The sequence below is a fragment of the Oncorhynchus gorbuscha genome, linkage group LG08 (genome assembly GCF_021184085.1).
Source record: "Oncorhynchus gorbuscha isolate QuinsamMale2020 ecotype Even-year linkage group LG08, OgorEven_v1.0, whole genome shotgun sequence".
Taxonomy (NCBI): Eukaryota; Metazoa; Chordata; class Actinopteri; order Salmoniformes; family Salmonidae; genus Oncorhynchus; species Oncorhynchus gorbuscha.
This window is the reverse complement of record NC_060180.1, coordinates 19,672,508-19,698,042: the sequence shown is the minus strand read 5'-3', so window position 1 is coordinate 19,698,042 and position 25,535 is coordinate 19,672,508. Positions and strand designations below refer to the sequence as shown.

General features: G+C 43.2%; 1 protein-coding gene across 18 annotated transcripts in view; it reads left to right on the top strand.

Annotated features, from left to right (window-relative positions):
* LOC124041292 (baculoviral IAP repeat-containing protein 6-like) overlaps positions 1 to 25,535 on the top strand; it is a 157,885-nt gene that overhangs the window by 112,500 nt on the left and 19,850 nt on the right. For 14 of the 18 annotated variants that reach the window (XM_046358720.1, XM_046358726.1, XM_046358718.1 and 11 more), the window contains 7 exons: positions 2,402 to 2,639; positions 5,354 to 5,499; positions 8,239 to 8,349; positions 9,569 to 9,786; positions 16,815 to 16,976; positions 17,613 to 17,690; positions 24,736 to 24,924. In XM_046358720.1, coding sequence (XP_046214676.1) covers positions 2,402 to 2,639; positions 5,354 to 5,499; positions 8,239 to 8,349; positions 9,569 to 9,786; positions 16,815 to 16,976; positions 17,613 to 17,690; positions 24,736 to 24,924 — 1,142 coding nt within the window. The remainder of the gene's footprint in view (positions 1 to 2,401; positions 2,640 to 5,353; positions 5,500 to 8,238; positions 8,350 to 9,568; positions 9,787 to 16,814; positions 16,977 to 17,612; positions 17,691 to 24,735; positions 24,925 to 25,535) is intronic. The other 4 variants (XM_046358732.1, XM_046358731.1, XM_046358729.1 and 1 more) reach the window with 1 other exon arrangement.

Genomic DNA, 25,535 nt, shown 5'->3' with positions numbered 1-25,535 from the left:
ATTTATGGAAGTTTTGTTTAAATCAAAAGGGATGCTGTAAATAAGTGACTGAATTCAAATGGCTTTACACATCTATGTATTAGGTGACAGTGGACGGGGAGGCATTAAGCCTAGTTGAAGGGCCTTTTATTTTAAGGATCCAATGCAGGGGGTGAGTCATCAATGCAGCTGCTCAGGTGGGGCATTAACTTTAAATCACCTAACGCGTCTGCTCTCTATACTAAGCACCCAGCTATACAGCCCCCAAGGAGGACCTTAAATCACACCTACTCAAAGCGATCTGCTCCAGCAGTCTCCAAAAGCAAGCCGTGGTCAAGATTGATGTCCAGTTTACTGTAGTTCCATTTCTGTGGGTCTCTCAAACTATTGCTATTAACCTTAGTCTGTTATTTATCCTGTTAGTGCATTCATCTATTGGCCCTGTTAGAATCAGAGAATGTGGGAATGTGAATGAAATTACTGCCAGGACAGTCAAATTTGTAAACAAATGCACATTTGATTGCCAATTTAAAGTCAGGGAATGTGGCCCTCCAATTGGGATTTTTTATGTTAACCTTTGTCATCTGACATAACGATGTTTTGCCTTAAGAGAATGAAGGTCACATAAGACCCATGTTTGTTTCTGCAGCATTACTGCTGTGGTTAGATTTCCAAAACGTATCTATCACCCATTGAAAAATTCTGTCTGTCTTTCCTCGTGCAGAGAAGTCTATTTTGTTGGTTGTAACTCAGTACAAATGAAATGATGGTGAACGGGGGACGGACTTGACCATGAGAGTAGTAGGAGAATGGGGGAAAAGGGGTGACATTGAGGAAGAGAAGTTTAGGGGCAACACACACATCACTGGGCAACATCAGACGGATAGCAGCATCTCCCACATCAATCATATCAGTTAGCTGAGCCTAGTGGTAATTGCGTAAATGTATTCAGGGGGGGGTTGGATTCTGTGCTTCGCCGTCCACAGACAGTGGAAAGGATTGAGGCGCAGATTAAAGCGGAGAGAGGTCAACGTTCAAATACTGGGACAGGGACGTTGGGGCCGGGAATTCCAATATAAATGTAAAGCAGCCTGGGAGCCAAAGTTAGGGCCGTCCTGCTCCATTTGAGGCTGGCACAAGCACACGGGTGCGCTCACGTAAACAGTGCCCACACGCATACCATCACATCCTTAAATGGTCATTCCTGTATGGTGACCGGCAATCTCTTTACACACAGACTGGATATGCTTTGACAATGATGGACGTGATCTTGGTTCAGCTGTGCTTCTGAGTAAAGAAGCAATAAAATTGGCCTTTAGACAAGTTCAGTATCTGGAGCATCAGCATGTGTGGGTTAGATTACAGGCTCAAAATGGCCAGAAACAAAGTACTTTCTTATGAAACTCGTCTGTCTATTCTTGTTCTGAGAAATGAAGGCTATTCCATGCGAGAAATTGCCAAGAAACTGAAAATCTCGTACATCGCTGTGTCCTACTCCCTTCACAGGACAGTGCGAACTGGCTCTAACCAGAATAGAAAGATGAGTGGGAGGCCCCGGTGCACAACTGAGCAAGAGGACAAATACATTAGTGTCTAGAAAAATATATCACTCTGCCTGACTCATTATACAAAATGACACCCTGAGATTGATTATTTTAATTATTTCTTATTTGATGCAATCCTGTATCTGGGCAAAGTGAGGGGTTGCTAGGCCCCAGGCTTTCCTTTTTTAGATTTGCTTCCAATGTTGCCTGCCCTCCTGACTAGCTGGCTTGGCTTAATTTCAGGGCCTGGAACACAAGGCTGTTTGAGTTGCGTTCAGGGACACGAGGTGATATTGGGGGAAGTCAGGCGCACATTTGTTTGTGAAGAGTCTAAATTGAGTTCTGGACTTGGTTTTGGCCGCCTCAGGGCTGTTCCTTGTGCGTGCATGTCGTTTGTCATTTGTACATTCCTGGAAATGTAATAATCTTTAAAATCCCCTTTCACCAGCTTGCTACTCACTGCGATCCATTTCTAGTCCTGCTGCTCCTCTCCACTCTCCAAGTGCAATCTCCGAGCAATCTGGAGTTCTCTAACCTGCACCCATCTGTCCTGTAAACACACACACAGAGGTTCACTCAAGGCCATGAGACTGATACTTTCTTTATGTTGTCCTCGCATGTAATCATATATTGAATGAATTTTTCGTCTTGGAAATCAAATTTGGATTTCTTAACCTCAAGTGTGTCTTCAGATGCGTCAGTCAATCTTTTTACAGCGGTGCGTAGTTTGATAGCAGGAGAAGTGTAAATTATGTCTGTTTTTATTCCGTTTTTTGATTGATTCCGAAACACTATTACCAGTTCTCTGTAGGCTCTTTCTTATGCGTAACCTGAGTTACCTTCCTAACCCCTCGTTTCTGTGTTCTCTTCTCCCTCAGTACTGGACATGGCACGTCATGTGCCCCTGTACCGGGCGCTGCTGGAGCTGCTGAGGGCCATCTCCACCTCCACGGCCCTGGTTCCCCTGCTGCTGCCCCTGTCAGGAGACCCCAGCCAGGAGGAAGAGGAGGAGGAGCGCTCCGAGGGACAGACGTCTGTGGGCATGCTGCTGGCCAAGATGAAAACCTGCGTGGACACCTACACCAACCGCCTCAGGTGGGGACTTAGACGGACAGAGTAAGAATATACAGAACAAGCGAATTAAGTCTCATTTCCCATTTTATCAATGTAAATTGATGGTTTCAGCTGTGCATGAGTTTCAACTGAACAAGGGGAGAGGGTTTGAAGTCCGTCTCCGTAGACCGTGAGTGATCAGTGCTAGTGCAATGTAGACCTGACCTGTGGCTCTGTGACCACCCTTTGTTAATCACAGTCCCACAGTGTGCAGGAAGCCCATGTTATCCCGTTTCCCTCCCATACGTCACCCCAACCAGCTAGTGATGGGAAGTTAAGCTTTTTTTACTGACTCAGATCTTTTCAACTCATTCAGTCAAAAGGACTAATATTTTTTCTACTTATTTTGTTCATTTGATTTGTCATGCCCAGAGCACGCAGGAGGCAGGACCCCTTACCGGCGAACAATGAACTGAAAACTCAAGTCATGATTCTCATTTACCATAGGTGGCTTATTGGAGCTGTTATTCATGAGACTTATGAAAGTGTGCTTCAAACAATGTACGTTTTGTGATTGCTTGGCATACAAATACAATGATTTATGTATACCTTTGAAATGAGTTCTAGTTGTGGCCGCAACGGGACTAGATTGTGAACAACTCTTGGCGGAATGACTTGACTGCCGTGAGGGAAATAAGCACCTATTGTTTACGGAAGGCAGCAACCCCCCAAACGATTCATTCACTGTTTCGAGTGTTGTTGAGCAGAGGCAGGCTGTCTGCTATGTTTTAGTTCTTCAAAGCTCTGTCTACCGATAACATTCAATAATCAATGAATTGCATTAATTCGATCAATTATTACTGTCTTTTTCTTCTCTATGCTGCCTGCGTGCACCTGATAGACAGTTGATGGTCGCAACACTTCTCCAGAGCCTGTGAGTCAGAGGAGAGATTATTAATCCTGCTGAAGATTTCATTGAGGCCAGCAGGTCAAACCCCCCCCCCCCCCCAATAAAAGATTAATAAACCATGTCGGTAAATAGAGTAGTTTGCAAACTGCACATCACTACAGCCAGCCTAGTGCTGACTCGAGGCTTGACGCAACTACAGTAGCAGGGACACCTCAAGAGAAGCAAAGGCACTCTTTACCTCTCTACCAGGTCAGAACCCTACGTACATCCGCCCAGCCCACGGCATCATCAACATTCCATGGGAACCCAACCCCGTCAATATTTAAATTGTGTCTGGTTACATATTGACAGGTATCAAACAGTTCCATCTCGTGTACGATTCCCAGACTTGCATATTTTTCTCCCTCCCTCCTCCCTGGTGAATTTAAGGCTTCAGCCAGGTGAGTTATTTTTAGAAGGCACAGCCCATCCCTCTTAGATGCTCCACCAACAAACAAGCTAGGACCCATGACATTGCTTTTGAAATGTACAGTGGAATAGCCCATCGGCCCTGGGAGACTGACAGACCTACCTGGTGGTCTGTACCCCTTCTGCTTATCAGCAACACAGTTAGGATTACAGTCTGAGGATGGTCCAGCGTTAAGTTGTTTCTCTACCAGTGAGGTGGGGGGGGGGGACTGCCCTGCTATCGACTCAGTCAGGCCTTAGCGATAACTGGTTCATAAGCATCATATCTGCAGCCATCACATCAGGTTGGGCTCTGAGCGCTGGTGTCCAGACACACAGAGAGTCTAATGAAAGCAGGGCCTCAGGGCAGCTGGGCAGCCACGGCAGAATGTTATCGGCATCCTCTTATTCAACGGACTCTCCCAATCTGTGCCCAGCCTGTGTAGCTGCCTGGCCGACGAGGAAGGGTAGTGGCAGGGGTGGAGAGAGGAGTGGGGGGGGGGGATTGGTGACGGAAGACCTTCGCTAACTGTCCTCGGTGGAGCAGAGGATTCGGGGGCGAGCGAGCAGAGGGAACTTGGCCGCCGTTCAACTTCACAAAAGGTCATGCGGAAAGTGGCTTTATCAGCGACCCAACCACCACCACCCCAGCAGGGGCATGGAATCCATTCTTCTCTCAGATCCCACAGCGTATAAGCACAAGGTTAAAGGACTGTCTATACATCCCTTGTGTATTTCAGCCTCCTCTGTGTTTTCCACTTAACACAGGAGTTTTGAAGCAGATACCTATTTTACCTGGGACGAAAGCAGGGAGGTTTTTTCAATGTGCAGTTTAGTTCCGATACAAACCTCCATAGAAATTGGTCTCTGCTTATCTAGTTGTGAGGACCAGGTTATTTATTCTGCAAGGCTTCACAAAACTGGTTTAAATTATTCATAGTAGGTGGAAGGAGGAGAACAGTAGCCTTGCCCCTTCGTTCTGTCTGTCTGAACATTGGGTCCCATTTTTCTTCATCGGGATTTTGAGGCTTCACCCTCGTACGCACACCCTTTAACAGAGCATGAAAAATGCGGTTTCACTCCGTGCGTGTAGGAGGCAGGGAATGGCAGAGCTCGGCAGCACAATAGGAATTGCTAGTGACATGCCTGGACGGTGCTGGGAATGGGATTATCAATTTTGCTCCAGGATTGTGGCTCACTGGGCAAGATGCTCCTTTTCAGATGGACACAGGAGAAACTCTCCAACCAGAAAATGCCCGACGTGTAATTGTTGCACAGTAGAGCGATGAATATTTCTATTCCCATCAGTAATATAATCGCCCCAGATTTCCTTCCCCAAGACAACTAGCAATATATGTCACTGCAGGATTTTTGAGAGGAATATGATTACTGAACTCTCTCCCTTTGTTCTGTTCTCCAGGTCAAAGAAAGACAAGGCGAAAGGTGTGGTGAAGCCTGATAGCTCAGACCCAGAACCTGAGGGGCTGACCCTGCTGGTGCCTGACATCCAGAGGACGGCCGAGATTGTCTATGCTGCCACCACCAGCCTACGGCAGGCCAACCAGGGTAAGCCACACACACACACACATATACACACACACCCACCCACCTCAATCATTGTCTCTCTGGGCAAGGGCCAAACCTGCAGAGCAGAGGGGATATTAGTCTGGACACTCCTTGGATTTTTACGCACATTTATTGTAATACGTGACAGAGTAAAATGTTAACCAGTGTCTTTTTTTAAAAGCTGTCTGTTTCACTGAATTATTTCTGATTTCAGCAGGTCTCAACTGTCTTCCTACTCTCTATTTTTCTCCTGCTACCGCTCTCTTTTGTCCTGTGTGTTCTTGGGACAAGGCTGAGAAAATGGGTCTCTAATTTTAGCTACCACAAGTACAAATGTCCTGGGCTGTGTTTGACTAGAGCCCTTTAAGTCTGAATTTGGTCTTAATTAATGAAAAAATGGCCTGTTTTAGGCCTTATCATCCTGTATCCCCCCATCGCCACCCCAATTCTCTAAGACAGTGGTTCCCAACCTTTTTTTCAAGTAGCAGGGATACAATTCTTCGGCACACCTAAAATAAAAGGTTTGTTTCTATGGCAGAGGCTGCGGTATAGCAAAGCCCAAAGACATAATAAATCAATGACTTTGGCTAAGCTCAGACTTACCGGTGCTAATGTTTTTCACAGACAAAGTCAAATTATACAATGACTTTGCTCGTGATGCGCACCCCTCAGATGATAAATACAGCCTGAGCGCACTGGACCTGAAACAACGATACAGATCGTAGCCACGTTCCATTTCATGCGTTATCTGACCGACGCTAGTGCTCCCAAATCAAAATGGTCACGTTTCTAAGTGAGTGTTAAAGAAATGAATTAAGAATAGGAGTAGTTTCGCAGTTCTCTTAAGAGTTCCTCAAGGAACGTGGCACAAAAGTTGGGAACCACTGCCCTAAGTGACAGGTTAAAAGTTACTCCATGCCTCTCGCATCTCTCTCTAAAGGGTTTCTATTTAGTATCAAAGCCCTATGTATGTTCTATTGTGGGTACCTGTTGTCCTACAGTCCCCATGCAGCGTATCTGTCATTGTCCCTACAGTACAGGGAGACACAGAATCCTCCCCAGAGCCCCGTAGCGCAGAAGGACAGGAGGAATGGGTAGTGGAGATCTGAGGCCTCGTCTAAGACCTGCTGTCAGGGGACTCCTGCTAGCCTTTACTCAACGTTGCTAAAGAAAGCAACCCGTTGATGTGCCTATGATGGATTGACAGTAAACCCCCCGCCCCCAAACTGTGCAGCGCATATTATTAATTTGATTGCCTGTCTCCCAGTGGCTCTCCTGTAATCAGCTGAATCAATGGCGCTGTAAGTGAGCATTGTGGGGTTGAGATGCCCAGTTGCCGATCAATGCTGCCGTCACATTACCTAAATAAGTCCATATGATAACGGCCACTGGATTCATGTACCACAAGGGAATTGGCGGTATAGGGGAAGGCTGGACTGATGTGTAAATGCTTAATGAGTAATTTAGTCTTTTTTTTAAATGCCCATAGACTGTTTAACGAGGAGGCGGACATTGGTCAGCGCTCTGTTCCTACAGCCTAGTATTGGCTGGTGAGACTGGGAAACGGTCTATCGAAGTATCGATATCCAACACTAACAATAGAACAAAGTAAATGACGGTATCGACAGCCCTCTTTTTTTTATGTCCCTCTGGCATCCTAAGTTTGGTTGTAATAGGCCAGTTAAATGCACCAGTAATTTAATGGGGGGTCACATCTGTCCAGGTAGTGGTATCTAAAGCAGAAAGTGAGAGTGGGGCTGGGGTGCTATAAATATGCTATATGCAGACAGTTAATTATGTTGGTGCGTTAACTGCTCTCTAGCCCATCGCTCCACTATGTTTTATCGGTGAGAAAATTGGTGGGCGTTTCCATTATCATTTGTCTTGGACATGGTTAAGCTGTTGAGACTGGACTTTGAAGAAACTGGTGGAAATTCAATGTTAGTATTTCCAAATGATTGCAGATTCATTCATCAATATGAAGGTGGAAATGGGTGGGGCGAATAAGGGGGTGTGACAAACCCTGCTGTTACCTGCGATATTCAGAGATAATCTTGTTGAAGTGAAGAAGAATATGGCTTGAATTTGTGTTTTTGATATGTATCTATTATTTGTTGGAGTGGGTGAGGTAGTAATATCAAGGAAGTGGTGACCTCAGCAGTACCTTATCACAGTGTGGTTTGTTTGTTTGTCAGTAGATTCATGTAAAGATTGTAGTTCTGGGCCATTGATGTATATCAACCCTGGATTGCTGATGCTATGTAATTGTCCAGTGAGAGGCTTTGAAGCCACCTGTCGGCCATATTGGCACTCCCCTCCATAGGAATTAATAAAAGCCTACATTATTTCAATTAAATGTTTCATTGACTAAATTACATACAAGTATTTTTGTTGTTGTATAGGGAACTGTGACATAGGAATTTTCAAGAAATAATTGTATTAGTCACATGCACCGAATACAACATTACATAATATAATTTACAAGTATGCATTAATTAAGCTGTCTGCAATAATATAATTAACATGGCAAAACAAATGTAGACATTAATATATTCTAGAAGTGGTGGACATTAAACCTTGTCAGTCATCTAGTGTGTGTACATATAGATCATCGGTCTGGGCCAGCAGCCTGCTGAGATGAGGGTGGTTGTGCCAAATAGCTGTAAGCCTGGCTCTCAGCAGCGATAACGTTGAACCTGCCATGGTAACACTTTCATTTTTTATTTCTCCCGCCATCAGAGAGGAAGTTGGCTGAGTCCTCGAAGAAGGCAACAACCAGACCCAAACCCATGTCAATCCTACGCTCACTCGAGGAGAAGTACGTGGCCATCATGAAGAAGCTCCAGTTTGGTGAGTGCTTTAAGTTTGTGTGTTTTTCTGTGTTTGTATTGAACTTGTGGTGCCGGGTGTGGTTTGGTAGATATGTTGGAAACGTGTTTTGTTTCTCTTCAGACAGGAGAATGCTTCGACATGCTATTGGCAGGGCCTGTCTCTTCTCTCCTTGCCTGTCTGTTGATTGGTTCCTCCTCAATGCACATAGTGCCCAGAGCACAGCAGCAGCACAGCCCCCCCTCAAACCCCCTCCTACCCTTCTCTGAAATGATACATAACGTAATCCTGCCGCCTGTCTGCTGGGAGGAAGGGCTTTTCTGTCTGTCGCTTCTCATCCTGCCACGCCATGATTGATTACGGGACTTCTGTTGTGCCACAATTGATTTTTGCGAGTGGCAGACGTCGAAAGTAAATGCAAGTGACATGAATGTAAACAGGTTTGCTCTGGTCCCAGTACAAAAGAGCGACGGAGACACCAAGGCAACAAGGCAGGAACCCCGGTGTGCAATATGATTAACATGCAAACATCACTGGCCACTGTGAGCGTTGCAAAATAAATGTACACATACATGTTATTCGATCGTTTCTCCCACACCACTCGTGTGAACGAGCGGCTGCGTAGCTAAGCCCTCGAATAGATCTTGGTTCTATTTGAGGCGCTGCATGTCCCCTCCTTATTGAAGATCAGGAAGATACAAACCCACGTGGATGCTTGGAAGACAAACGAGGCGAGATTTAATTAAAGATAACTAACTAAAAACCTTAACTAGGTTTCCCTTTTTATCTGTGGATTAATTGTTGGAGTAGAGAAACATACGATTTTGTAGGACTCCAGGTCGAAATACTGCCAAGAAGCAGCTAAAGAACAGGACCATATGCGTGTCAGATAACAATAACAACAAATGTTCATGTCCCAGGACAAACTAGCTGGCAACAACTAGCAAGCTAAATGTCCGTGAATGTTTCTTGTATGTTTCGACCTTTAATATAGTCGGTTCACAGTTGGTTTTCTTATTTTAACCTGTGTATCATGATTGCGTCTGGTGTGGATGGACAAAATCAACATGCACGTGTGTGGCATAACTGATTAGAGACTTATTGCCAGATTTGCTGGGAGGATGTTTGTGTCATGCCTTGTTCTTCGGTGTGGGATGAATCATTTGAAAGTGTTTAAACCTTCTCCAGCATTCCCAGTAGGTATTGACATTAATACCCGTGTGATATCTTTCCCTGGCAGACACCTTTGAGATGGTCACGGAGGACGATGACGGGAAGCTGGTGTTCAAGGTGAACTACCACTACATGTCTCAGGTGAAGAACGCCAGCGATGCAAACAGTGCTGCCCGCGCCCGCCGCCTGGCACAGGAGGCCGTCACGCTCTCCACCTCGCTGCCCCTCTCCTCCTCCTCCAGCGTCTTTGTTCGCTGCGACGAAGAGCGGCTGGACATCATGAAGGTACAGATATTCATCTATGGATCCACTATGATTTTTTTTCATGCTCAGTCCTCCCATCTAATTCCCTCATGACAATGTTATACATGCAGTAGCCAACCCACATTTTATTATTCACATTTGAGGTATTCATCTATGTAAGTGATATAATTTCAATGGTATTCAATGTATATTGTGCAATGAAAAGGTATTGGCTCCCTTTCAGAATCTCCATTTTAGCATATTTTTGACACAATGTGATCAGATTTTCAACCTATACCTAACATTAGATAAAGGGAATATGAGTGTACAAATACCACAGAAATCTGATACTTATTTCATTTATTGAATAAACAATGTTTTGCAACACCCAATGCCCCTGTGTGAAAAAGTAGCCCTCTCACTCAATAACTGGTTGTGCCTCCTTACACTCAATAACTGGTTGTGCCTCCTTACACTCAATAACTGGTTGTGCCTCCTTTAGTTGCAATGACTGCAGCCAAACACTTCCTGTAGTTGTTAATCTGTCTCTCACATCGCGGAGGAAGAATTTTGGCCCACTCTTGCATGCAGAACTGCTTTAACTCAGCAGCATGTGGGTTTAATATAATATATAATAATATAATAATAATAATAATATATGCCATTTAGCAGACGTTTTTATCCAAAGCGACTTACAGTCATGTGTGCATACATTCTACGTATGGGTGGTCCCGGGGATCGAACCCACTACCCTGGCGTTACAAGCGCCATGCTCTACCAACTGAGCTACAGAAGGACCAAGCATGAATTGCTCATTTCAGGTCCTGCCACATCTCAATCGGTTTTAGGACTGGACTTTTTAGGCCATTTCAAAACTTTACATTTGTTGCTTTTCAGCCACTCTGGTGTAGATTTACTTGTGTGTTTTGGATCATTGTCTTGCTGCATGATCCACCTGCAAGCACCTGGATGGTCGTCAAGACTCCTGGACGAATGTTCTGTGGAATGATGAGTCAGAAGTAGAATTTTTGGGATTTGGAAGACATGCGTCCTGTTACGTCTGTTACGATTTGAGGTGTTGTGGCTGGACCTGAAACGAGCAGTTCATGTTCGAAAAACCAAGAATGTCGCTGAGTTAAAGCAGTTCTGCATGGAAGGAGTTGACAAAAATTCCTCCACAGCGATGTGAGACAGATTAACAACTACAGGAAGTATTTGGTTACAGCCTGCCAAAGGTGGCACAACCAGTTATTGAGGGCAATTACTTTTTCACACAGGGGCATTGGGTGTTGCATAACATTGCCTTTTAAATAAATTAAAGAATGATGACATTTTTGTTATTTGTTCACTCAGGTTGCCTTTATCTAATAATAGAATAGGTTTTGGTTGAAGATCTGATAACATTCATTGTCAAAAATCGAGAATCTGAAAGCGGGCAAATACTTTTTCACAGCACTTTATGTGAAAGTGCTTTACTAGAGACCCAATCTGTCTGATACAGAGATGGCCTCAGGGAATGGCCAGATGCAATTGAGATGCTTGTTAAAGTACTGTTCCAGTCAAATGGATGCTGCTTGGGGCATTAAACCCGCATGACTTGGGGAAACGGGCTTCGTATCTTGGGACTCTGCATATGGTGTTGATAGCCTATGCTTTCGCATTCCAGTGGTCATTCAGCAACGGCTGTCACAGAAAGTCTTACTCATTTTCCAATGACATTTAATAAATGGCCTTGACCCATTTTCTGATTTAATGGCAGTCTCATTCGTAAATGTCAAAACCCTCATCTATTAAGGTTCTGCAAAGAACACTACAAACTATTTCCTTTGTAGCACAATGAGAAAAGGCCACAAGTTGACAGACTGGTGGATGTCTAGGGACTCAACTGGCATATTGCCCCCTCATTTCAAGTTTCTCCTGTCCTATCGCTATAGACTGTGCATTATCATTCTTTCACCAAGTGCGATAGCGTCATGCTATCTTAATAGACATTAATAGCTACTCCCTCCAGATTTCCCCTTCTCTGGGAAGTGCACTAAAATGTTGGGTCTGAATGTTCACATGAAAATATACGCACCGCCGGAGTGCCGCTCGGCATGACAACCCTTGATATTGCTACTCGTGGCTGACGCTGCTAAGACTGGTCAGGCACTCTCAAACACACATGCTTCCTCATACGTACATACACACACTACCTACCTACAGCTCGTCCACATCCTCTTAACCGTTACTTCTCTTCTCGCACCTTGTTAAAAACACGCCTTGTTTCTACCTCACTGTCTGTTTCTACCTACCTCCCCTGCACCAGTGATTTTTTTAAGTTTTTTTGTTGTTCTTGTTGCTTTTCTAAATGCACGCTGCCTGCTTCTCTCGGCCTCTACCCCTTTCCTCCTCCATCAGCTTGCCGCTCTCTGCAGCACTCAGCCTGGCAGCGTCGCCAGCTCTACCCCCTCCTCCCCTCCCCATTCACCTCTTCATCTCAATTCAGCCACTGGGAAAGCTAGCCTGCCTGACATTTCACTCAAAGACACCTTGTTTGTTGTTGCAAAAACACAGGCCTCTCTTCAGGATCCCTACTTCCTCCTTGGTCTAGAAACCATGTCTCTCTGAGCCTGGCCCCCATAGAAACTCTGAATCCTGGGGGTTTTGTTTTTAAAAGGGAGAGCCAAATGCACTTGAAACAAGGTCTCGGTGCAGTGGGTTTCAGATCAGATTAGCCCTCCGCTGTCAGGGCCTCCTGCGAGCAGCTAATGTGGAAAATCACAGCCCCCCATTCGGGCACGCCATCCTTGAGCCTGAATACCTGTGACTCTGTAATAACCCGCTGCTCTGGCGAAGGTCCCCTCTCATCAGCGCGTTTGAGCAGAGAACAGAGCAAGGGGAGGAGGAGCGGGCTTCCTCCTCAGATAGGTTTCCCCTGCATCGATCAGACAGAGCCTCTGATTCAGACGAAGGCTCTTTAGTTCCCGTTCACTGAAAACACAAGGGTATTCCTGCAGAATTACCAAGATCCCTTTACTATTTCTTATTTGATCATATTGATGATCTTCCCAAGGTTGTGTATAAGGGCAGAGAATTGCGAGGGACCTCAGGATACAATATCATGACACTTGGTGCCGATACGATATGTATTGCAATTCAATATTGTTATTTAGTGTTCCAAACATATTGCTCACTATGTCCGCTGCAGAGAGATGAGAGAGCATAAGAAAAAGGAATTTAGTCAGTCAGGGAAATAAGTGCTGAAAACATGTTGGCTCACTATTTAAAAAGATGGAGAAATAGCTGGTTTTGGTGTAGATAAGGCCGACTAGGGCTAGCGAACGCTTCCCTACAGTATCAAAAAAATGAATTAATTGGATTTCTATAATAGCCATGAGCTATTCGTCAGGAAAAATATACTATCCTTTTGTTACCTCTAGTGGTAATGGGTGTGTGGTTGAAGAAAAACGTTATTGTCGTGAATTGTCATTAATAGTGATGTTGTGGTCACAAAATTTTGTCAGCCGGTGATTGTCAAGCAAATACACTACCGTTCAAAAGTTTGGGGTCATGTAGAAATGTCCTTGTTTTGAAAGAAAAGCAAATGTTTTGGGTCATTTTAAAATAACATCAAATTGATCAGAAATACATTTATAGACATTATTAATGTTGTAAATGACTATTGTAGCTGGAAACGGCAGATTTAAAAAAATATATTAAAATTAATTAAAATAATGAATTATCTATGTAGGCGTACAGATGCCCATTATCAGCAACCATCACTCCTGTGTTCCAATGGCACGCTGTGTTAGCTAATCCAAGTTTATCATTTTAAAAGGCTAATTGATCATTAGAAAACCCCTTTGCAATTTTGTTAGCACAGCTGAAAACTGTTCAGATTAAAGAAGCAATGAAACTGGCCTTTTTTTAGACTAGTTGAGTATCTGGAGAATCAGCGGGTTCGATTACAGCCTCAAAATGGCCAGAAACAAAGAACTTTCTTCTGAAACTCGTCAGTCTATTCTTGTTCTGAGAAATTAAGGCTGTTCCATGTGAGAAATTGTACTCTCGTACAGCGCTGTGTACTACTCCCTTCACAGAACAGCGAAAACTGTCTCTAACCAGAATAGAAAGAGGAGTGGGAGGCACCGGTACACAACTGAGCAAGAGGACAAGTACATTAGTGTCTAGTTTGAGAAAAAGATGCCTCACAAGTCCTCAACTGGCAGCTTCATTAAATAGTACCTGCAAAACACCAGGCTCAACGTCAACAGTGAAGAGGCAACTCCGAGATGCTAGCCTTCTAGGCAGAGTTCCTCTGTCCAGTGTCTGTGTTCTTTTGCCCATCTTAATATTTTATTTTTATTGACCAGTCTGAGATATGGTTTTTTCTCTACAACTCTGCCTAGAAGGCCAGCATCCCGGAGTTGCCTCTTCACTGTTGACGTTGAGCCTGGTGTTTTGCGGGTACCATTTAATGAAGCTGCCAATTGAGCTCTTGAAACTTTTTTACGCAAAAAAAGTTAAAAAAGCTTAAAATGTTGATAAACTATTAGGCTATTTCTTCACGTAAGCGCCACAATGTGCACATGCTAGCACCATTATCAAAATTTACCGCAAATGCAGTTATCCATGTAATGCTTTTATTATTAAGGTGCATTTTTATGGTGAAAATGAACTTCCCGAAACATTAAACTCACGCGCTGCTTATGTATGCTAGTTATGCTCTACACCCCATGGGCCTAGGGGCTAGGCTACATGAGGTGTGCGAAAAAGTCGCAAAAAACGAGGCAGTTTCTTATGCTGGGCATCATTCACAAGTGATAGTCTAATATTGTGACCCATCAGACTATTCTTTGTTTAATCTTGCCTTTACATATACAAAATAATATGTGTGAAATTTGTTTTGATTTAGAAACCGGGGCAACGGCAAAAAATACATTTAAAAATTACACTTACAGTTGAAGTCGAAGTTTACATACACTTAGGTTGGAGTAATTAAAACTCGTTTTTCAACCACTCTACAAATGTCTTGTTAACAAACTAGTTTTGGCAAGTCTGTTAGGACATCTACTTTGCGCATGACAAGTCATTTTTCCAACAATTGTTTACAGACAGATTATTTCACTTATAATTAACTGAATCTCAATTCCAATGGGTCAGAAGTGTACATATACTAAGTTGACTGTGCCTTTAAACAGCTTGGAAAATTCCAGACTATTATGTCATGGCTTTAGAAGCTTCTGATAGGCTAATTGACATAATTTGAGTCAATTGGAGGTGTAAGTGTGGATGTATTTCAAGGCCTACCTTCAAACTCAGTGCCTCTTTGCTTGACATCATGGGGAAATCAAAAGAAACCAGCCAAGACCTCAGAAAAAAAATTGTAGACCTCCACAAGTTCATCCTTGGGAGCAATTTCCAAATTCCTGAAGGTACCACGTTCATCTGTACAAACAATAGTACGGAAGTATAAACACCATGGGACCACGCAGCTGTCATACCTCTCAGGAAGGAGACGCGTTCTGTCTCCTAGAGATGAACATACTTTGGTGCGAAAAGTGCAACTCAATCCCAGAACAACAGCAAAGGACCTTGTGAAGATGCTGGAGGAAACAGGTACACAAGTATCGATATCCACAGTAAAACAAGTCCTATATCGAAACAACCTGAAAGGCCTCTCAGCAAGGAAGACGCCACTGTTCCAAAACTGCTATTAAAAAAAGCCAGACTACAGTTTGCAACTGCACATGGGGACAAAGATCTAACTATTTGGAGAAATGTCCTCTGGTCTGATGAAACAAAAATAGAACTTTTTGGCCATAATGACCATCGTTATGTTTGGAGGAAAAAAGGGGGATGCTTGCAAGCCGAAGAACACCATCCCAACCGTGATGCACGGGGGTGGCATCATGTTGTGGGGATGCTTTGCTGCAGGAGGGACTGGTGCACTTTACAAAATAGATTGCATCATGAGGATGGAAAATTATGTGGATATATTGAAGCAACATCTCAAGACGTCAGTCAGGAAGTTAAAGCTTGGTCCCAAATGGGTTTTCCAAATCGACAAGGATCCCAAGCATACTTCCAAATTTGTGGCAAAATGGCTGAAGGACAACAAAGTCAAGGTATTGGAGAGGCCATCACAAAGCCCTGACCTCAATCCTATAGAAAATGTGTGGGCAGAACTGAAAAGGCGTGTGCGAGCAAGGAGGCCTACAAACCTGACTCAGTTACACCAGCTCTGTCCGGAGGAATGGGACAAAATTCACCCAACTTATTGATGGAAGCTTGTGGAAGGCTACCCAAAACATTTGACCCAAGTTAAAGAATTTAAATGCAATGCTACCAAATACTAATTGAGTGTATGTAAACTTCTGACCCACTGGGAATGTGATGAAAGAAATAAAAGCTGAAAGAAATAATTATCTCTACTATTATTCAGACATTTCACATTCTTAAAATGAAGTGGTGATCCCAACTGACCTAAGGCAGGGAATATTTACTAGGATTAAATGTCAGGAATTGTGAGAAACTGAGTTTAAATGTATTTGGCTAAGGTGTATGTAAACTTCTGACTTCAACTGTAAATAGCGAATGGCAGACTATTTTCCTCTGGTTTATTTTCCTATCTGCCAGGTTAGGCTATAATCCTGTTATAAAGAGCAGCATTGTGTTTAATATAAGGAAAATGTATCAATGAATATAGTTGGCCGAGCCTATAGAATGCTTATGGGATCCTCTTTTTAATAGAGGGCATCTGTTTTCTCACGCAATTGCATAGCCTATAGAAATGTTGTGCAACATGAGCTCATGGGCTCTCATTAAGTGTTTGGTTAGATATTCGTTTGGTTAGATATATTACATTTGGTGTGATTTAGAGGGGCAATGCAGTGCTGAGTACCAGGCAGTTGGCACATTTGGTAGGCTACTAATGACCTGCGTCAGAGCTTGGAGAAGATTAATTACCGTGGCTAAACTGTCATGTGGAATTGACTGCCTTCATGACTCGTGACTGCCGGTGTGGCGTTAATATGGTCACAAAAGCCCAGGTCATTAATTAACCCCTTGTGGTCTGTGTGCTGCAGGTTCTCATCACGGGCCCGGCGGACACACCGTACGCTAACGGCTGCTTTGAGTTTGACGTGTACTTCCCCCAGGACTACCCCAATCCCCCGCCCCTAGTCAACCTAGAGACCACTGGTGGACACAGCGTGCGCTTTAACCCAAACCTCTACAATGACGGAAAGGTGAGTCCCATATACTTACTCGGGGTTAAGGGGTTGGTGAGGAGTTGGGTCAACTGCCTAGCTTTTAATCAAAAGGGTAAATATTGGGTCTGTGGTACATTTTAGTGTAACTTTTTCCAATCCCTTCATATTGTGGCTTTCCACAAAAAAAAATATGTTGAATTTGAATCTATATCATCACCAGTCTGCCCAGAGTGATCCCTCTGTGGTACCATCAACCTGTTAACTCTCATAGCTTGGAGTGGAGGAGAGAGAGGAGGCTTGACTAGAGTAGCCTTTCCTCAAGACTAGTTTATTTCTGGTGTCTCTCTCTTCCCCTGGTGAAAAGCAGTAAAGGTGCTGGAGCCTGCCACATCTGCTCCTCCTCATTAGGAAGGCTTTGACGGGGAACATCTATTTTCATAATGGAAGGAGACAGCTGCTATAAGAATTACTGTGGGCTTTCTACAGCAGAGATACCACTGGTGGGGAGGCCAGGGAAAATGGCCTCAGCTCTCCCTCTGCTAAACAATGGATGGAGGGAGGGAGGGAGGGAAGGAAGGAAAGAGGGATGGCTGGGTAGGAGGGCCTGTGGATGTTTACCTGACACTGATCATTTTGTTAACTTTAGTTGTTGATCTGTTCTGTCTTCTCCAGGTGTGTTTAAGTATCCTCAACACCTGGCACGGGAGACCGGAGGAGAAATGGAACCCTCAGACCTCTAGCTTTTTACAGGTGAGACAGAAATCCGCTGGACTATACCGCCACCACCCTTTCATGGGTCAGTTATTTATTTATTTATTTATGCTGTGAAAACCAGCACCAATCTCATACGTCATTGAGGATGGTTGATCATCAGCCTGTCTCTATTTGACAACAGGGGGTGTGTCAATAGGTAGCTGTTTTGACAGATGCAATGAAAGATCCTCAGTACTATAAACCCGTTAATATGGTTTATGTTGTGTGTTGAAAGATTTGGACACTAATCGCCTAACTTGGAATGCAGTGGCTGTACAGTAGCATGCTATACATGACACCAGAGCTCAAGGTCTCTGCTTCACAAGCACAGTATTGGTTTAGACCCCTCAAACTCAACTCTGGACATCAAAGCCAGTTCTACTGCGTTTTTTCATTTCCCCCCTCTAATCAGGGACTGATTTGGACCTTGGACACCAAGCGGGTGCAATTAATTATCAGGTAGAGCAGAACCATCAGGCTCTGGATCTCATAGGGTAAGAATTGAATAACCCTGGTTTAGACTGACAGTGGTTCTGAACTTGAGCAACGCACAAGACAAGAAGTTGCCCCTATCCCTCCCATTAATTGGGCAACAAATTGTTTACTCCGTGTGTAACTCTGTGTTGTCTGTTCACACTGTTTTGCTTTATCTTGGCCAGGTCGCAGTTGCAAATGAGAACTTGTTCTCAACTAGCCTACCTGGTTAAATAAAGGTGAAATAAATAAAAATATTTAAACAACTTTTGCAAATGTTTTGTTGTCTGAGTGAGGGAAATGCTGTTAATGAAGAGAATTCAAGGTAATTTGAAAGATGAGACATTGAGGATTATAATAAATACTGCTTTGATGTCATACAAGCATGCCAAACACTTGAGTCCAAATGTGCACTTCAAATTTCCATATCATAAAGCTCATGTAATATAGTGTCGGTGTTTGATCACAATGCTTGAAGATTTACAAGATGACATGCTGTCGGTCATAGTCTGGGTTTTTCTGAACAGAATGAGCCTATGTTTGTCGTATGGTGAAGAAATTTGTCGGAGAACACTCATCTGAATGCACTCGTGACCAAAATTGTAACACTAAGATTGTATTTTATAACTTATACTGAACAAAAATATAAACGCAACAGTGTTGGGCCCATGTTTTCATGAGCTCAAATGTTCCATACGCAACAAAGATTGTGCACAAAATTTGAGCAACAAATTTGTTTTCATCCCTGTTGGTGAGCATTTCTCCTTTGCCAAGATAATCCATTCACCTGACAGGTGTGGCATATCAAGAAGCTGATTAAACAGCACGCTCATCACACATTTGTGCCCTGTGGTGGGGACAATAAAAGGCCACCCTAAAATGTGCTGTTTTGTCACACAACACAATGCCACAGATGTCTCAAGTTTTGAGGGACTATGCATTTGGAATGCTGACTGCAGGAATGTCCACCAGAGCTGATGCCAGAGGATTGAATGTTAATTTCACTACCATAACATCGTTTTCGAAAATGTGTCAGTATGTCCAACCACAGACCATGTGTAACCACGCCAGCCAAGGACCTCCACATCCGGCTTCTTCACCGACGGGATCGTTTGAGACCAACCACACAGACAGGTGTGGGTTTGCACAACCAAAGAATTTCTATACAAACTGTCAAACTCTCTCAGGGAAAATCATCTGCTTCCTCACCGTCCTCACCAGGGTCTTGACCTGACTGCAGTTCGGCGTCGTAACCTACTTCAGTGGGCAAATGCTCACCTTCGATGGCCACTGGCACGCTGGAGAAGTGTGCTTTTCCCGTTTTCAACTGTACCGGGGCCGATGGCAGACAGTGTTTGGCGTCATGTGGGGCAAGAAGTTTGCTGATGTCAAAGTTGTGCCATTCGTCCGCTGCCATCACCTCATGTTTCAGCATAATACACAGCACCATGTCGCAAGGATCTGAACACAATTCCTGGAAGCTGAAAATCTCCGTTTTTCCATGGCTTGCATACTCACCAGACATGTCACCCATTGATCATGTTTGGGATGCTCTGGATCGAAGTGTACGACAGCGTGTTCCAGTTCTCGCCAGTATTGTTCATGCATTTTTGAAATGCGTAAACAACAGGAATTGTGATTGCAGGGATGTGTTACAAACAAAACAACTACAACTCTGCTTGCTGTAGTTCCTCAAAAGCACAGCTAGGATAGATCATAGAATAGTACCTCATGGTTGAAGAGTCATAAAAGTACATTGAAATTACGTAGGAACTGTGCACACTTTGGGGAGGTGTGTGGCCAATTGGAGACACCCGTTATACCTCTCACTCAAACCCTTGTCATTTTTTGCACCTACCCCAAATTTCCCATGAATATTCTGAAGTTACTGAATATATATATATATATATGTGTATATATATATATATATATATATATTTTTTTCTTCAGTTAAACAACAAATGCTGAAAAAAGTACAGTAAATGTAAAATGCACATAAAATCAACAGTGTAATGTTTGGATTCAGTCTTGTCAGATTATATTTAGTTTCACATTTTATTATAATAATTTTCCCATTTTCAAAAGGTTCCCTTTTCATTTCTACCATGGTTCTGCATATGATTTTCATTTTTCTAGACCCATTTTTCTATCCCTATCCAAATAGGCAATCCCCTCTTGACACCCACCACTTTGAGATGGGCTGTATAGGGGTATTAACACCAGCGTTTGTCATTGACAGCCAGTCTCAACTTTGTTTGTGTTGTACTGGTAGAGGCCTTGATGCAAATCTCAAATAGCTCCCTATTTAGTGCACAACTTTTGACCTGAGTAGTGCACTATATATGAAATGGGGTCACATGCTAGTCTTAAGTAGTATACTATACTGTATATTGAATATGGTATCGGTCAAGCAATATCCCTGGTGTCTGAAGGCATTGTGGCCAGAAGTTTGTCCTTGCGAGTCCATCCATCAAACATGTCATCCACTGTGCATACGGGGGAGTCATTTTTCTGTAAGTATTGATTCAGGAACAAGTCAAAGAGAGTCCTTGAAAATGGCTCCCTTTTTTTTATTCTCTCATTTGCAGGATTGGTGAGTTCGAAATCGAGATGGAGACGTCTCCATTGATTATCATTGTAGTTAGTGTCTGCCAGATCGATAATGGAATTAGGAGGCTGAATGGGGGAGTGTTGGAATCAAGTCAAAATCAGCCGACATCTAGATCCGGTGAGCAGGTTGTGGAGGGCACAGGTGGGAGAGTTCAGAGTCGAAAGGAAAAGGTCGCCAGGGTCAGAGTTGGTAGACGTTGGCCCTTTGCACTCATCCAGTATCTGTCTTCATCCTCACTAATGGTTGAGGTAATCATCATCTGTTGTTAGGCTGACATCTACTTGACCGTCAAGGCCAAATGGTTGGAGCACCTTTTGTGTTGTCCAGCTTGGGCTGGCAGACGGGAAGGCAGCCGCCCAGACAGAGTGGCTCTGTGGGTAATATATACTGGGCAGAGTGATGGAGAGAGCCGTTTACCCAGTCTCCTTGAGACGACCCGGGGCATTAATTGAATCGTTACAAAGATATATTGAAGGATTTCTTTTTTTTACAGAGTGAAAAATGATGCTTTTGTCTTGACGCTCTCTTAAATACCTTTCAAACATTTTTCCGTCAACTTTAGTATCCCGCCAAGTCTTTTCCACCTTTTCTTTATATCTGAATTGCATTGTCCCGCCACCCACCACCTGCCAGCCCCTCTTTTACGCTACTGCTACTCTCTGTTCATCATATATGCATAGTCACATTAACCATGTCTACATGTTCACTAACCGGTGCCTGTATATAGCCTCGCTACTGTTATTTTTCACTGTCTTTTTACTGTTGTTTTATTTCTTTACATACCTATTGTTCACCTAATACCTTTTTTGCACTGTTGGTTAGAGCCTGTAAGTAAGCATTTCACTGTAAGGTCTACCTGTTGTATTTGGCGCACGTGACAAACTTTGATTTGTGTTTCTTTAAGCTGTTTTCTAATGTGTTCTTTCGTCAGAACACTCAATTCAGAGGAGATGGACAACTACACAGCGAACAATCACTTCAAACTGAAGCTGGAAAGACAGCAAACTAGCTGCATTTCATTTGATTTGAAAGGTGTTTCCGGTATCAAAGCTTAAGCTTTTATTTCCCGCAAACATACCTAGTGTTGATTGTGGTGAAGTTCTGCCTATGGCTTAGTATGAAATCTAGCCTTAATGCGGAGGCGGCATTGGCACGCACTGCACTCCATACCTTTTGATGGTTGCTAAGCAGCGCCCATTACTACTATCCCCCTGGCAGTTCTTAACTTTACAAGGCATGTCTCTTCACCCAGCTCTTCGCATAGCCCACCACATGCATTGTTTTCTTAACCACAAGTGGATAGATCCATAAAGAATTACTGTGGGAATAAATCAAATAAAATGCTATTTGTCACATTCTTCGCAGACAGCAAGTGAAGACTAACTGTGAAATGTTGGGTCATTTTCCAACAATGCAGAGTTAAAAATGAGCTGAATGGTAATAGTGACACAAGAAATAAATACACAGTGAATAGCGAGTAAAAAATAACATGGCTATATACCGTGCCTTCAGGAAGTATTCATACTAGAGGTCGACCGATTAATCAGCATAGCCGATTTAATTAGGGCCGTTTTCATAACATTCGGTAATTGGCATTTTTGGCCGCCGATTACATTGCAATCCACGAGGAAATTGCATGGCAGGCTAACCACCTTATACGAGAGTGCAGCGTCAAAAGGACCTAGTAGGTTGCAAGGAGCCATGGTAAGTTGCTAGCTAGCATTTACATTTATCTTATAAAAAAACAATCAATTCTCACATCATAAGTACACATGGTTGATGATATTACTAGGTTAACTAGCTTGTCCTGCGCTGCATATAATCAACGTGGTGCCTGTTAATTTATCATTGAATCACAGCCTGCTTCAACTTTGCCTAACAGGTGATTTAACAAAAGCGAACTGCCAAAAAAAAGCAGTCTTTGCACAAATATACCGAACCATAAACATCAATGCCTTTCTTAAAATCAATTCACAGAAGTATATATTTTTTAAACCTGCTTATTTCCTTAAGAGATTCATGCTAGCAGGCAATATTAACTAGGAAAATGGTCACTTCTCTTGCGTTCAGTGCGTTCAGTCGGTATATGCGACACTTTGGGCCACCTGGCTCATTGTGAACTAATTTACCATCATTTTACATAATTATGACATAACATTGAAGGTTGTGCAATGTAAAATAAATATTTTGACTTAGGGTTGCCACCCGTTAGATAAAATAAGTTTTGTTTTTAGAAATGATAGTTTCCTGATTTGACCATATTAATGACCTACGGCTTGTATTTCTGTGTGTTATTATGTTATAATTAAGTCTGATTTGATAGAGCAGTCTGACTGAGCAGTGGTAGGCAGCAGCAGGCTCGTAAGCATTCATTCAAACGGCATTTAACTGCGTTTGCAAGCAGCTCTTAGCAATGCTTGAAGTACAGCGCTGTTTATGACTTCAAGCCCATCAACTCACGAGATTAGGCTGGAAATACTAAAGTGCCTATGAGAACAGCCAATAGTCAAAGGTCTATGAAATACAAATGGTGTAGAGGGAAATAGTCAACGCGTCACTATTCCTATAGTAACTACATCCTAAAACTTTTGAACTGGGAATATTGAACCACCAGCTTTCATATATGTTCTGAGCAAGGAACTTAAACGTTAGGTTTTTTGTATTTAAACCAAATTGTACATGTTTCATTATATATTTGAGACTAAATATATTTTATGTATTATATTAAGTTGAAATATAATATCATCATATGTAGCTTAACAAATGGATGATTTTGTTCTTCAATCGCTTAGTAATCGCTTAGTAGCGTAGGACTACAGTCTTAATTAATCAATGTGATTTCCTTCTGTATATTTGGTTTTCTGGCTGGGCAAATAAGTAGAGGTGGTATAGCTCATCTATACATTTTTCTATCTGGTGTAGTTCTATTATTTTTTTGCTTGATCGTGTGTTGGCAACTTCAAAAGCCTGCAAAGGTTGTGAAATATGAACACGACACACACATGCTTTTGAAAATATACATTGCTATTATTTTATTGGTATCATGATGAAGATACTCTCCATGTAAGACCCTACGCCTGCTCCCTAACAAAGCAGAGTGTGAATAGGAAAGCGATCAAACATGAATCAAAAAATAATGGCCTTGCCTTGGGCTCAGTTTCAAAAATATTGCTTTTATGACAACGGTTCCACAGGTTGCCGTGTCGCAAGTTGTGTGGGGAAAATATTATTTGTATTTGTTATTTCTTAGCCATCTATAAAATATGTTGTCGGTTTATTTCACAAAATATTCTGGGCCTATTGATTTCATGTGCGTGGTGCAGACATGTCGCCTGTAGGCTGCGCAGACCAGCAACACAATTCAACTCAAAATATGCCATTATATTAATTTGAAAATGCATTTTATTATTTTATGTTTCTTAGGACCTGCCTATTAGAAATTAATAATTGATGTCTTTGTGATGCTCTACACTGTAGAGTCTACAGTCAATGGATTGAATAAAATAGACGTCCAGACACATAAGCCCTCATCTAGTCCCACTCCAAAACGTGCTGTTGTGCACGGGAGATATAGAAAGCTCATCCCGGCAAGGATGTGGTAAAAAGACTGAATGAATTGGGTTCTAAAAAACATTTCCTGATTTATTTTACAGGCAACATACCGTGAAGGCTGTCTGTAAAGTGACCCCCATGCTTTTTTGCTGTGATGCTCATTGTAGGCTCTGCAATGTTCTCACCTCTCCCACTGCTTCTGTCTCCTCTTTATCTTGTATCTCTTGCTCCCCCTTCGGCTCTCCCCACACCCTCTTCAGTAACCTCCCAACAAGTTCTGGCTATATGTGTATTTCCTAATTATCAAATACAATAATCTCTCTTTCTCGCTCACTTTGTTGCTCTCTTTGTCGTTTTCTTTCTCAATTTCAATTCTTTCTCTCGCTCTGTCCCTCTCTCCTCCAGGTGCTGGTATCAGTGCAGTCTCTGATCCTGGTGTCGGAGCCGTACTTCAACGAGCCGGGTTACGAGCGTTCACGCGGAACCCCCAGCGGCACACAGAGCTCCCGCGAGTATGACGGAAACATTCGGCAGGCCTCCGTCAAGTGGGCCATGCTTGAGCAGATGCGCAATGCCTCGCCTTGCTTCAAAGAGGTGAGCCCCCCCTGCCCTGCTATCAGGCTATCCTGCAGTACCTCACCCTTTCAAACATAGTTAGGTTACCCTGCATGCTCTTTGAAAGGGGTAAGAGTATTACATAACCCGGAGCCTCCCTCCTGTTACTGTTATCCCTCACCTTTCCTGATACCTCAACCAGACCCACGTCAGTGTATAATAATGCCTCAATTCTATTGTAGTAGCATTCTCTGTCATGGATTACCATAACACTCAGCATGCTCCTTTATTACAGTAGCTACCAGCCTCTGCTTAATAAAAACGGTCTGATACAGGCCCAAAGTCCTTCACTGTCCTTTATTACAACAGTGGCAGATAATAAATTCAATGTTGATTAATTCCAAGGTAGATAATATCGGCCCCGTATTTGATTTCCTCCTGTCCTTGACACCGGCTGCGCAGGCTGATAGCGCAGTAGATGCAGTCAGTCACCAACTCGGCCTAGAGAGGTGGAGCGAGGGAGAGGATGGGGGAGGGGAAGATGAAGAGAGGGTAGAGGGAAAGAAAATGAAGCAGAGGGAGATTGGGAGGTGGTAGAAGAGGTGTTTCTAATGATTTCCTCCAGGCAGGGGAGGCTTGTGTCAGCACCA